Source organism: Hibiscus syriacus, unplaced genomic scaffold (assembly GCF_006381635.1).
Source record: "Hibiscus syriacus cultivar Baekdansim isolate YM2019G1 unplaced genomic scaffold, ASM638163v2 tig00116997_pilon, whole genome shotgun sequence".
In the NCBI taxonomy this organism is placed as follows: domain Eukaryota; kingdom Viridiplantae; phylum Streptophyta; class Magnoliopsida; order Malvales; family Malvaceae; genus Hibiscus; species Hibiscus syriacus.
Genome location: NW_024063513.1, coordinates 3,368,273 through 3,382,243, shown reverse-complemented (window position 1 = coordinate 3,382,243; position 13,971 = coordinate 3,368,273). Strand labels below are relative to the sequence as shown.

Sequence of the window (13,971 nt, the reverse complement as noted above, 5' to 3'; positions counted from 1 at the left end):
TCTATTCTTACTAAAATAATAATAAAAATGTCATGTCACAAAATTTGTTAATAAAATAAATTAGAGTGATTAAATAGGAGCAATTTGAAAGTTAAAGTAAACATTAGGTACTAAACTGGAACCAAAGCATATATTGGACACTTTTGTATATTTAAATCCTTATTTTTCTATTCTTACTAAAATAATAATAAAAATGTCATGTCACAAAATTTGTTAATAAAATAAATTAGAGTGATTAAATAGGAGCAATTTGAAAGTTGAGTAGTTAAATTGAAATTTTTTAAACTTAATTACCAAAATAGGAGTGAGAGATATTTGAGTGATGTATGTTGTAATTTACCCATGAAAATACAATGTTGTTAAATTTTTAATGACGAAATACTAAAATGAAACAAAAATTAAATGGTAAGTATGGTTTTGAAAAAATTAAAAACTTAGACACTAAAATTGATAGTTTAGACACTAAACACTTAATTTACCTAAATATATAATATTAAAAAATGATTACGTCATTAAGAAAGTACATCGACACAAGGCAAATACATCCATTACGGAATCCACTTGAAAATTGGGAAATAAACATAGTATATCTCATTTGATAATAAATATGGGCATATATCTCTTTTAGGTACTCTTTAAGATTAAAAAAAAAAAAAAGTGAAACAGCATCTTATTCTCTATCAAGACTGTCTGCTATACAAATAGATACATGAACTTTATGCTTCTATATAGCACAGTCAAAACTACAATTAGGTACAAGAAAATTAGGATTGAGTTAGCATTCGCCGGCGGAATCTTATTCGGTCGATGTCTTTTGAAGACAAGTTTGAATGCATTCAAACACAAGTATTGTATAATAAATGAATTAACATGTCCTTTTGTTGTTATTTGTGATTGGATTACGTTAAAAATATAGTTTTGGTCAATATTTTAAAATATTATACAATAGTTATTAAATTTTAAAATGGTAATGAAATGATCATTAAAATTATTCAACTGTTATATAATTATCATTAAATTTATCGACACGTTACGGATTGATCATTAGATTTGTCAAAATTTATTACTATTTACAGCATCCCACATGAAATATTCTGTAATAATTTGACAAGTTTAATGATATTTTTTAAGTTTTGAGAGTTCAATGATAAATTATTTTGACGTAAATTCAATGATTAGGAACAAACGCATGAGTTATGTTAGGAGTGAATGTATAAAGTTTTATGATGTGAAAACAGATACATAAATAGAAAATATATAGAACATACAAAAATTCAAAAATTTTAAGAGGTGCTCTGTCTTCATCCCTTCTCCCTAAATCCATCTCTATTAATGACTTCTTATATTTTTTTTTTACAGATTAACATTTAATTTAACTATATATAATAATGATATGTACTTTCTTTAAATTAAATTCCAAATTACTGTAATATAATGATTAATGAGATTTCAAAATATTTAGATAGGTAGTGGTAGAATACGAAGCTCAGCAATTACGCATCAATATTGTCTGTCACTAAAAGTAATGTAATTAAAACTTCAAAGTACGTAAGATTTACTTTAAGATCAAATCGAATTTCAAGAAACAAAAGTAAAAAAATCTTTTAATTATCCTTCCATTAATCAGATTAATGAAGAAAAGGAAAAAGCTGCAAATCATATGCGCATTAGTAGTGCAGTGGCGGTGAGGAACGTCCTATATCGAGTCCATCACAGAGAATGCAGTCATCAGGACCACCCAACTTGAAGGAAATGGGGATTTCATTACATATAATTATCGCCACTTGTTCATGAGCTACGACCTGCTCCTCTGGCCCTAGCGTGAGCCTCCTTCACTCCCCTTAGGTACAGCCGCACAACAGGAGCACAGAAAGGGTTCATCTCCGGTCGGCCGCCGTTCTCTTCAAAAGCCACAAGGAGCCTGCCTACCATTCCATCCAAGCTGCTCCATGCTTCCGCCAGAGGGCAAGAGCACGAGCATGGCGTTGGTGGTTCAGGCCGTTTTAGGGGACAGTTCTGGGTGTGGATTTTGGTTTCCCCGAACCGATCTTCCAAGAATTCGAGCACCTGTACGCCGCTGCACTGGGAGAGACGCAGGTGGGGACGATGCTCCTTCAGGTATCGCTCGAAAGCATTCCAGTCGCGCCGCTTCAGAGATTCATAGCGACCAACAACCGGGACGAGCAGTGCGGGTTGTGGCGACGGTGGGTAAAAGGGTAGTCGACGATGGTTCACTGCCTGGTTACTTCCCCGATGAGAAGTGCGGTTAGATGAGACTCTTGAGGCGTTGGCGGCGGCGGCGGCAGCGGCTACTGCGGCGGACATATTGATTTAGTTGCTGGCTAACTAGGATTGTGAAGATACAACAAGAGACGAATATACAGAAACGGTAATCGGATTAAGGATAATTCCTTTACCTTTTCGTTCTTTGTTCTCTGCATATAATTATAGTTTAGATACAATGATCAGAAAGAACAATGAATTTTGATGACTGGTACCTTGGTATATATACACAAATGTGAACAACAGTGAATTTGTTAACAGTTGTCATCCAATAATTATTAGGCACGTGTTTAGAACATAATTTTAATTACATTGGCATTAAACATGCAACCAAATCCATACTGGGAAGCAAAGGTGGATGCGGCTGAAACAGAAGAGGGCTTTGGACGTGGAAAGTAGGGCGTAAATGGTTGGATTTTTGTTTGACTTAACTAAGGAAGCAGGTTTAATATTATTAATATATTAGGTGGTGGATATAACTTTCGAAAGAGGATAAGAACAGATTACATTTTCAACTTCCCATATCATTTCTATACGTCTTCTCATCATTTTCTTATCGTCATTTTAGATTCAAGGTTTAAATTATGGGAGTAATACGTTTTTACAAAATTGAATTTTATTTAAATTCAATTGAGAAATCGATTTTCTTATATAGACTACGTGTTTTGATCAAATATTCGATTTCGGAAATGGATGCCAGCTTTTTTGCCAGAGAGGAAGCAGCGGAAACGGGAAGGGGTGATGGAGCAGAGCCGTGTCGGTTCACCAAACTTCTCCCACGTTGGACTAATTCGTTATCTTTTCGAACAAGGCAGGGGCTGAAATGGGGACGTTTATGTCTTAATCAGATCAAGTATGAATACTGATTGAATACTTGTATTGTCCAAGGAAGTAGAAAAATCTGTTATAATATAATCACAACCAGCCAGTTTTATGGGAGCTAAGCAACGAACCAGCTTGAACTCCCAGTTCAAACAATGAAAAAACTACTTATTTACCAACCTCCTGCTATACATGGCACAACCTCAACACTTCTCCTCTGGCGATCTCTCGATTCCTATTCCCTGAAACAAAAACAACAACTGCCGTCATCTACGATCTCCCGTTCCGATTGGCGACTCTTAATCGGAAGCCTATCCAACATTGTAAGCCCAACAACAATGTTGTTTGAGTCGTCGTTATTTTATAAATGATTCATTGTTATAAATAATTATAAAATATATCTTCAATAAAAATAGATACTTATTTTACGAATATTCCAATGACTTTTTAAATAATTTATTATGATATTTTGTTAATAACATGATACTTGGATGTAAATCCTATTCTACTTTTAACATGTTTTATTATTGTGATTCATATATGCATTAGTTGTACTACTTAATCTTTTATCGTATTAAGATTTATTGAACGATTTTAATAATCAAATAAAGAGTATTGTCATCCTTAAAAGTTTTGAGCTTAAAAAATTACAATTGTGAGTGTGTATGTTCATTGTTAATTGGTTGAGAAAATTTTATTATAATCATCCCATACTAATCGAAACAATATTTTATTGCACTATATTTTTAAATCATAATACAATTTAACACTATACTTTCAAAAAATATTATATATATTTAGAATTATTTAATTTTGAAAATTTTGAATACCTCTTTATTTAAAAAATACCCTAGTCACTTTTTTTCTCCTCATCTTTTTTTTCTTTCTATTTTTTGTATTATCTAAGACTCGTGTCAATTTTATTGATCAATCCAGTTTTTTTTTTAATTTTATTTAACCGACGACAGTACCAGTTTTAATGCTGATTGCCGCACGCCTGTTATCTTTTTTTCTTTGTTTTTTAATAAGAATACTTATGTTTTTGTACATGTTCTCTGTCTTTATGACACATTTATCTATGCTCTTGTGACATGTTTTCCTCTGCCTTTTGGTAGCTTACGATTTTTTTTCGTTGTTTACGGTTATTTGCCGTTGTTTTTTGTTTATATTTTTTTTCTCAAGATTAGATTTGATATCGTCACAACTTATCAAGATGACATTTATTTGTTATGATGATGATCTTCCCTGCTTTGGACCCTCGGATTGATTTGGATACGCGTTTTGCGTTCGTGGATAGTTTTCTTACGTCACTTGACTAAGATTTGCAATTTGTCGATGGTCTTTCAGTAGCTTCATCCCTTTTGTGGTTCGTTTATCAATGCATTCAGATTTGTTCATATCTTTATTTTATTCGAGTTTTTTTGGTTATGTTTTTTTAAACATTTTCCGTATTTGGTCCTTATGTAATCTAGGTGGCTAGTTTTTATCTCAATGGTAATAGGAAAATGTCATAATTATATTTTAAGTTTACGATTATGCTTGTAAATCTTAATTGTAATTTTGGATATTTTCTATTTTTAATAAAACTAGCAATTTCTATATAAAAACTAATTATTTTGTTTTGTTTTCAATTATTTGTATTAGTTAGTTATTCTCGTAAAGGAAATGTTTGTCATTTATACGAGACTCATTTGAATAATGAATTTGTATGATTATTTATAAATATCAATTTTGAATTTTTAAAATTTGTCTATTGATGCCTGTTTTAGGACATTTAATGATTTGTTTTTTTATAGCATTTAATTTTTCTGTTTATAAAACGACACCTGAATTTATTTTTTCTCATTATTTTAAATTATATATTTTTTCCAGATAATTTATTATTTATATTAAAAATATCATGTTCACTCGAATGAGTATTCTGCGTGCATATGAAACACATATTTGTGTAGTGTGAATGGAAATAAACAAGAAATTGAGGGTCCAAAGGGAAGAAGTGAAAAGAAAGCAATAATGGGGAGGCAAGGCAGAGATGGGTGGAGAGAGGAGCACTGTCAAGTGCTGAAAATTAGAAAAGATATTAGGTTTGTTGCCAAATTATCTGTGGCCCAGATTTTTTTCACTCACACAACATGAGAAGATAAGGCAACAGAACATTAATAGGTTCATCTCTCGCACCACACATTTGCATTTTCTTTTATGAATTTCAAAATTATACCCCACCCATAAATGCTAATGTTGACGGTAACGGTATACATAGAATTTAATTTCGGTACAATTATATAGATTTTACAATATAACGAGTCCAATTATTTTTCATTAAATAAATATGGTTATTTATGTATATAATAAATGTAATTTTTTGTAAAAATAAATCAAAGTTTGTCCATAACCCAAAAAAAAATTTGATTATGGATGGCGCTTTGCATGTGGGGTTTGGTTTTAAGGCCGTGATTAAGTTGTCGTAGGTACTGTGTAAATTCTTATATAGGAATTTCTATTTTCTAGATATATTCGATTTCGAGGTCTTTATTTTTATGCTTCTTAATGACAACAATTGATATATATACTCGATTTCGGAGTCTTTATTTTTATGCTTCTTAATGACAATAATTGATAGATATACTCGATTTCGAAACCCCTACTTTTATGATTATTAATAACAATAACAGATAGATATACTCAATTTCAAAACTCTTATTTTTGGTTCGATTAATCGATGGAAATTCCAGTAACTCGCAAACAAGCAGTAGACGAAAAAATTGTAATTAAAATGGGTGGAGAATCAACATCAAGTCAAATCACAAGAAATGATGATTTGGGCGATGGGGTATGTTTAGGCCATTCAGTGGTTCATGTTGAGGTCAGACGCCAAGAAAATTTTGGTATATGTCGGGCTGGATGACGGTGGCCGTGCCGAAAGCTTTGGGAGCGGTCTATGCTTACCTCATTATTGCTCCTGTTAAGCATACGGCTCAAAATGTGGTGTGATGTGCTAATTGGCGTACAAAAAGGTCGACTTCTGTTTATGAAATTGACGTATGTATATGGAGGCCTTGACCACGCTGCCCAATCCCCTACAATGCCTCCAATTTTTTCAACACATCCCGAGTGATTTTACGGTATAACAATCGATAAAAGATTAAAGGAAAATACGATCTAAAATATTATAAATAATATAATATTTTAAATTACATATAATTTAAAATATTAGTTTTTTAATATTTTTAATTTAACTGAAGATATTAAGGAAAAGTGTGAATAAAAATGTTATAAACAAATATAATATTTTATCAGATTGCTTCACCATAGAACTCCCCCTTGTTGCCTCGGACACCAATATTCTGAAATTATTTTTCTTTTAAACTCTATTTAATTCTGATGCTTGGCCTGCGTCATGTTTATATCAAAGCTTCAACTACCTGTCAAAGCCATATTCGAGTATCGCGGTACTAAATTCAAGTTGCTTGCTGGCATAGTTGAGATTTTTATTCGTAATTTATGTTTTTGATAATTTTGCACTAATTCGATATTTTACTCTTAATTTTCTAAATAGAAACATTTATTTAGTAAATAACCCACACAATACCATTCTAGTCTAGTTAAAAGCTGAACCTCTTTCGCCAACTGAAGCAATATATATTGATTCTGGTAAGTTGCAAAACCCCCAGAGGCACCAATCTACCTTTCTTTTTTCAGAAACCAACTCCACACCTTCAAGCAACTGATTGCACTGCTCTTTCAAAGCTGTCTTCTGCTGATGATGCACGCTTAACCAGAATGTGTAAGTTTCAATTGGCTGCATTCATATTAATCATTGCAGGTTAAGGATTGGGGCATTTTCAATTATAATAATCAATCATGAATGCGGCAACTCAGTTGAGATCTAGAGCATTAACATTGGAAAAGTAAGATGTCTCTCTGCATAGTGTGACCGGTGCATCTTAATGAATATTTGCACATTCAGCGCATGCCTGAAAGCAGAGAGCAAAATGACTTCATCAGATGTATGATGCATAAGAGCTTCCGATTTGCCTTGTATATGTATAAACTACTCGGTTTTTTGCTTTAGCGGTTAAAATAGTCACTATAAGGAACCTAGGCCTTTCAAAGAACTAGCATGGAGGAACATATTTTTTAGTGGAATCGGAAATCAGCTCCTGATTCGCATCTGTAAGTATATTTGCAAGAAAAAAAGTATGACTGCTCCATTTCAGGTGGACTGAAAGCAAACTATAGCATTACTACTCCAAAGGTTATGTATTACTCGGCCAGAGGACCCGACCCAGAAGACAGTTTTCTAGATGATGCAGACATAATGAAACCTAACTTGATTGCTCCTGGAAATATGATATGGGCTGCCTGGAGTTCGCTTGGCACGGATTCCGTTGAATTCCAAGGTATTAAAATAGAGAAGTAATGGATAGTTGAGTTAAAATTCTATATAAGCAGAGCATTATTCTTAAACAATTAACTTGAATTCTTAGGTGAAAGCTTTGCAATGATGTCTGGAACAAGCATGGTCGCTTCCCATATTGCTGGTCTCGCTGCACTGATAAAACAAAAGTTTCCTCATTTTAGTCCTGCAGCCATTGCATCTGCACTCTCTACAACAGCTACGCTTTATGACAATAGCGGTGGCCCCATAATGGCCCAGCGAGCTTATGCTAATCCTAATGTAAACCAGTCTCCGGCAACACCGTTCGACATGGGGAGTGGTTTTGTGAATGCTACTTCAGCTCTTGATCCTGGTCTGATCTTAGATTCGAGTAAGGCATTCTGCTTTGGTAAATAACTTTTTCTACAAGACATTCTGCAGTAGTTGTGTGCATCTCATTATATACTTTCTTATTGCATCTTATGATGATTATATGTCTTTTCTTTGCGGCATCAATGGTTCTGGTCCAGTGGTCTTGAATTACACCGGTCAAGACCGTTGGGCCTATAATTCCACGGTTGGTAGTGCTGACCTGAACCTGCCATCCATTACCATTGCTAGATTGAACCAGTCTAAAACAGTTGAAAAAACAGTGTCTAACATTGCTGGGAATGAAACGTACAGAATCGGTTGGAGTGCTCCGTATGGAGTGTCGGTGAAGGTGACTCCAGCTCATTTCTTTATCGGCATGGAAGAGAAGCAGGTCTTGACAATACTCTTTAATGCAACAATGAACCACTCAGCGACTAGCTTTGGGAGGACTGGACTTTTTGGTGACCAAGGTCATAAGCTCCACATTCCATTATCGGTCATTGTAAAATTTTCTTACGACACCACCAACAGCTGAGGGTCGATTTTAGTGTTGGACTGGATTGTTAGTTTTCTTCTTTTCAGCTTCTGCTGATTTTTTTCATTCGTTTGGCATGTAAATGAGTAAAATCAAATTGTAATCTAGAAATAAAAGGATTAAATAATTTGTAGTGCATCATTTAGCCCACTTTATCCATCCTTTTTGCTTCTCTCTTTTCCTTTTTACAAACTCCTTGAAATAATGTCACAGCCAATGTATAAGGAATCAGAATATTTGTCATTTGATGAACAAAAGTGATTGAATCAGCTAAGCAATAATCACATACAGCTTATCTCACCTATAATAACATAAGTACACTCCTTTGATATATATTAGTTCTTCCCTCTGTCTTTTTGTTCACATTTACAGTCCTTTTCAGCATCAAAGAATGAATGGCATGAAGTTTCGATTGGTCTCAAGGTCCTCTCATTTTCTCAACAATGTGCCTACCCCTTTCTTCAATGTGACGCTTCTTCTCTTCAAGTTTCTCTCCCATTTTCTTCGTTAAATCCATCACCCTTGCCCTCCTCCCCGTCTTCTTTGGCCTTGAATCATTGTCGTCGCCAACATCACTCTTCCATTCAGACTCAGTCAAAGACCTAGATACCGACACAGAATCTGAAGTTTCCTCTCTATTCTGCTGGTGTGTTTCATGTGGTTCATCAGTTGCAAGAAGGGGGGTTCTTAAATCTTGCAAAGACCTACTCTTTCCTGACGAACTTGATGACAGCATGGCTTCAGAATCGGTGACTGGTTCCTGAGAGGAATCCTCCTTTGGCTTTGGATTCTTGCTCTCTGGATGAGAGCTCGAGGTTTTCCTGCAATTTTCCTTTGCTTCAATGTTATTATCCGTAGCTGCCTCTTGATTTAGCCATATAAATGGGGCATCTTTCCTTGGGACCCAATCATCTTTTTCTGCTAACATGAAAGGAATGCATGCACTCTCACAGTTTGGAAGCACCATAGTTTCCCGTATAGCCGCCTGCACAAATGATGGAAGCATTGGATGTAAGTTCACTTGATCAGTTTCTTTCATTGTATTGATGCCAAAATTTCTTTCATTATGTGTTGTCAATGGATGAAGCAAAGATTGAAAGGTAGTTCTAGTATCAGACCAGATAATAGATCCATATCTTAAAGGGAAAAATACTTGAATAGGCTTAGGTGGGCTTGTAAGAAGATGTATTTAATTAGACCAAATAATATAAATAATTGAAAGGGAAATTTTAGCCAACAAAATTTTTAGTCATATGGAGCATCAAGAATCATATCATCTTCAGTCCTAAGATCCCAAAATGTCCAATAACATAGTAGAAAAATACCAATGGTTCCAACTTCCAAGAAATTATAAATGTGGAGAAAACACCCGAATTAAAAGAAGATAAAGTGAATTCACCACAAATGTTCCTATTTTTCAAGAAGAGTGTATTAGGGCAAAAGGAGAATGAAAAAGCAGTTCATAAAATTCAGTGAACAAGTTCAAACCTTTCCCTTTTATTACAAGTTAAAAGTCAACTCAGTAGACAAAAGCGCTTTAAAACCAAATAAAATTACATTAAATAAATATAAAACTTGGGTCACGCCTTTCAACTTTTGTTTGTTTCACATGGGTTTTGTTCTTTTAAAGACGCCCATTTTTACTCTTACATATAGTTGGTGTGCCAAAATTATAGTGTATGCCGTCACAGGATTATCAACGCTTCATGCAGAAATTTTAAATAAGCAATCCAAAGAATAAAAATGAAATATTAGGAAATATGTTTTTCAACAAACAAAAGGTTTAATACCTTAAACCGACTGATCAAGAATAAAGCAATATGTTCACTAGTTATCTTGTATTCCCCAACAGAAGACTCAAGATCAAACTCTATATCAGGCATGGACGTGAAGCCAAACCATAACTGATCAGAAGGTGGTGGCTTTATATATAACCGTAGTGTTCCTCGAAGGGATGCAACCCTTATCGATAAAGACAAAGGCACCTGCACTTGAAAATACAGGTTATGTTTGATCCTCAAATACTAAGTTGAACGTATTTCAATTGGCTACTTTAATATTCCCTTCTTTTTTTTAATTTGCTGGATCTTAAACTATCTGTTTTACATGAATACCTTCTAACCCTTTAATGCCATTTTTATGTTCTTCTAAGCAGAAACACCTATCTGCATAAAGAGGACTATACACAAACCTGTGAAACCTGTTTGGTTACGGAATTTACAACAGACTTCCATCGAGATGCATAACTTGTTGTTGGTGTAGCATGACTGCCTTTTAGACCATCTGAAATCCAGGAGAGTGAAATCAAAAGATAAAAAAAGTAACCTTTTACCCTGGTCAAATTAACAGAAAGAAGAAAATACAAGCAAAGGATCAACTAAGTTATACTAAGATGAATTAGGTGAGGCTACAGAAAGAGATGCATTTGACAGAGAAGCCATTGCAGTAAAAGTTCATCTACTTCTTCTGATTTGGAGTCAAGACATCAAACATGGCAACACCGGGACAAGGATTTGGAGTCAGCAAGGCTTTCCATTTAGAAATTTCTTCAACTTCTGATTTATATTACTTTCTACAGAGGCTGCTACTTTTGATCTTCACCAGTGTGTGTCCAAGTGCTTTTAAGATAAATAGAAATCCACATTTTTTACAATTATGTCACAATTAAACAACTAACAAAACACAATTATGCATCATGCAGATATTTTCGGCCAAGTTGATGGATATGTATATAAAAATTAACTATCATTTTTATACTAACCAAATTTAGGGTCGACCTCATCCTTTTCGGGAAGATTCAAATGCTTTCCAAAATGCTCAAAGCCTTCAAGAAGGTCTGAAGAGCTATTCTCAGCAGAATTTGATTCTGAATTCGAGACCACTAGGCCTTTTTGAAAATCCTGGTCACTAACTTCAAGTCTGGTCTCAACATCTAACAGAATTCCACCAGAATATTCAGCATCAACTTCGAATGCCCATACTTCATTCATGTCTGTAGGAAGAAGCCTCATTGCATGGATATAAGGTGGGAGGTTTCCAATGTCTAAATCAGTACAGATGACTTCACCAATGTAACTAGGGGTCCTCATATTGGACAATGTTCTCTGGTACATCAAATCATAAAAATAATCAAAAAAACACCTTTGATGTGCATTCAGATATGTTTTCAAAAGAACTAATTACATGAACACCTAGAAGGCAAAATGACCATTGAATGTCTAAATCAAAACACCGACACAGTAAAAGTACACAAAAATGTAGTCTACATAAACACCAAAATACTGGCTAAAACCAAAATTTTGTAGGTAATTGTACTAACGAAGGAGATGTTGAATAAAGAAGCTCATAATAAACTGCTTGAAACAAAAAAATATATAATTTTTCTTTTCCCTTGTTTTGGCTGGAAAACAAATCGGAAGTCAAAGTGCAATCTTTTGATAACAAATGACATGAACAGGCAATATCAAGCACAAAAAGAAAAAGAAAGTATAGTTCTGGTGACCATCCAACCTGAATCCGTGCTAGAATAGAACTTTTCAACCCTGCACTTCCTTTGATATCAAAAAAGATTCGAGAAATTAACAAGTTCCAGCAGAGCGTCCCTTCATCAAAACTAAACTTGTCTACTTCTGAATCAGCATCAGAAGCAACAGAAGCACTTTGACTAACTGTACGAGGAAAACCTTGCGGTAATGGAAGTGTCATATTTTCATCGGTTGAACTATTTGGTACTTTTTTTGGCACTGAATCTTGGAATGGACGCTGTTTCTCACAAATCTTTCTATTTTCACGGGCAATTTGAGATGTCCATATTCCCTTATTTTCCTTACCAGGCTTGGCCTTTTTGGAAAGTTTTCTCCAAAATAACCTAACTTTTGATGAAGAACCATAAAATTTACCTCCCTTGTCCATTGGCTCAGCACTGAAACCTAAGGAGGGTTTCATAAAAGATGGATATCCCGCATTTAAAGATGCCAAGTAAGCACGGAAGTCTTCATTCAACTTAGCAAACCATCTCATCTTTTCTTTATCCTCAAATGAAGCAAGCCGAAGAGATTGACACCATGATTCCTTCACCCAAGAAGTCTCCAGATAAAGGTAAATGGTTTTACTTCCATTGTAGATGGATGAAGTGTTGCTTTCCACTCTTATTGGGAATCTCTTGGTCCTATCAAAACATTCATACAAAGGCAAATGAATGAAGCAAAGACAAATATTTTGAAAGTGCATAACTTAGACCAACTTTGATTAGGCTATATATATCATATCAAAATTGTATTGTAAGACCCCAAGGCAACAAACCAAGTACGACATCTATATGCTTAATACTTAAGAACTACAAAAGCTTGATTGAAAGTTGAACTTACAACTTTAAGCAAAAAGATGGGACATATAGGCTTGAAAGTTGAGACTTAAGTGAGAATCATCGTCGTAAATATATGAACACTAGAAAATGAAGCATGAAAGGGGGAGAATACCATTTTCTTGAGGGTAAATTGGTAGCGGAAACAGCCTCAATGATGCAGCCCTGAAGGGGAATAGTAGTGCGGGAAGCATCAGAATGTATGAAAACCAAGTTGTTTTCCACGATTTTAGCATGTTTTCGGGTAGGTGAAACCTCCAAGGGCGAGTCCTTTTTTCGCTTCTGCTCTTTGGGTGTTGGAGCTTTTTCTGATTCAAGAACCCAGACAGTCCCCTAACACGTCACAAGACGCGAGCAATGTTCAAATATAAGCAAGAAAAGAAACGAAAGATGAGAGCAAGAACACAAACCTGCTTGTTGTAAGCGAAATCGAGGGGAGGCTGGGACGTGGGATTCGAGGCAGCAAGAGATTCTCGTTTGATCCTTCGATTCAATCGATTTAACACCAACAACAATCCCGTCACTTCCAGACTCACAGTTACCATCACTCCAACAACCAACCCAACTAAGAACACACTCCACATCTTTCATTTGAGCCGATTCAGCTACTGGAGAAAACCAACGGGGACAGACACTATTACCGTTTTTTCTTTTCTTTGCTTGTTATTCCCTTTTTCTTTCTTGCGTACGCGGTAACTTGTTTTAATAAGTACTCAAAACTAAACTCCCTTTAAATTAAATTCCTAAGGAATTTGCTTTTTCATATTCTCTCTTGCCGATGGATCCATTAACACAAACTTCTATCTTAAATGGATAATATTCCCTTAATAATATTTTCTAAGTTATTATATACTCCCATAAAAATTTGTCACTCAACTTTTTAAAAATTCAATTTTTTTATATAATTATTTTAAATAATCAAAATTTTATAAAATATATATTTAAAAACTATTTAATTGAAATTTTTAAAAAATATAATTTTACATATTTTTATCCATAATAAATTTCAAATAATAACTTATCAAAGTTTAAAAAAATTGATAAAAAAATCAATAATAAATATATTTTATGGAACAAAAGAAGTATATATATATATATATATATATTACTTTTTTTTACTAAACATATTTTCGTGACTAAAATGTTATACATTCATTTAAAAAAAATTAAAAATTTACTCCTCTAATATAAACTCATACCCCATGCCTCTGACCTAAT

At 34.1% G+C, this 13,971-nt stretch overlaps 3 protein-coding genes across 4 annotated transcripts; 1 reads left to right on the top strand and 2 right to left on the bottom strand.

Annotated features, from left to right (window-relative positions):
* Positions 1-1,586: 1,586 nt before the first annotated feature.
* LOC120193847 (protein G1-like6) lies at positions 1,587-2,472 on the bottom strand. Its single transcript, XM_039196273.1, has one exon. It carries the CDS (start codon positions 2,323-2,325, stop codon positions 1,789-1,791), a length of 537 nt encoding a protein of 178 aa, XP_039052204.1. The 5' UTR covers positions 2,326-2,472; the 3' UTR covers positions 1,587-1,788.
* A 500-nt stretch (positions 2,473-2,972) lies between these two features.
* Positions 2,973-8,533, top strand: LOC120194317 (subtilisin-like protease SBT2.3). The gene is made up of 6 exons (XM_039196652.1): positions 2,973-3,136; positions 5,058-5,189; positions 6,777-6,889; positions 7,323-7,505; positions 7,593-7,874; positions 7,963-8,533. The coding sequence occupies exons 1-6, from the start codon at positions 2,973-2,975 to the stop codon at positions 8,388-8,390; spliced, it is 1,302 nt and encodes a 433-aa protein (XP_039052583.1). The 3' UTR covers positions 8,391-8,533.
* Positions 8,534-8,611: 78 nt separating this feature from the next.
* On the bottom strand, positions 8,612-13,415 carry LOC120194439. Of its 2 annotated transcripts, XM_039196753.1 has the most exons (8): positions 13,164-13,415; positions 12,869-13,086; positions 11,901-12,558; positions 11,152-11,494; positions 10,582-10,673; positions 10,181-10,375; positions 9,241-9,375; positions 8,612-9,198 (listed from the first exon to the last, which is right to left on the bottom strand). In XM_039196753.1, the coding sequence occupies exons 1-8, from the start codon at positions 13,335-13,337 to the stop codon at positions 8,809-8,811; spliced, it is 2,205 nt and encodes a 734-aa protein (XP_039052684.1). In that variant the 5' UTR covers positions 13,338-13,415; the 3' UTR covers positions 8,612-8,808. The 2 variants fall into 2 exon arrangements, with proteins under 2 accessions (XP_039052684.1, XP_039052683.1); XM_039196752.1 differs by having other exon boundaries at positions 8,612-9,375.
* Between the last annotated feature and the right edge of the window lie 556 nt (positions 13,416-13,971).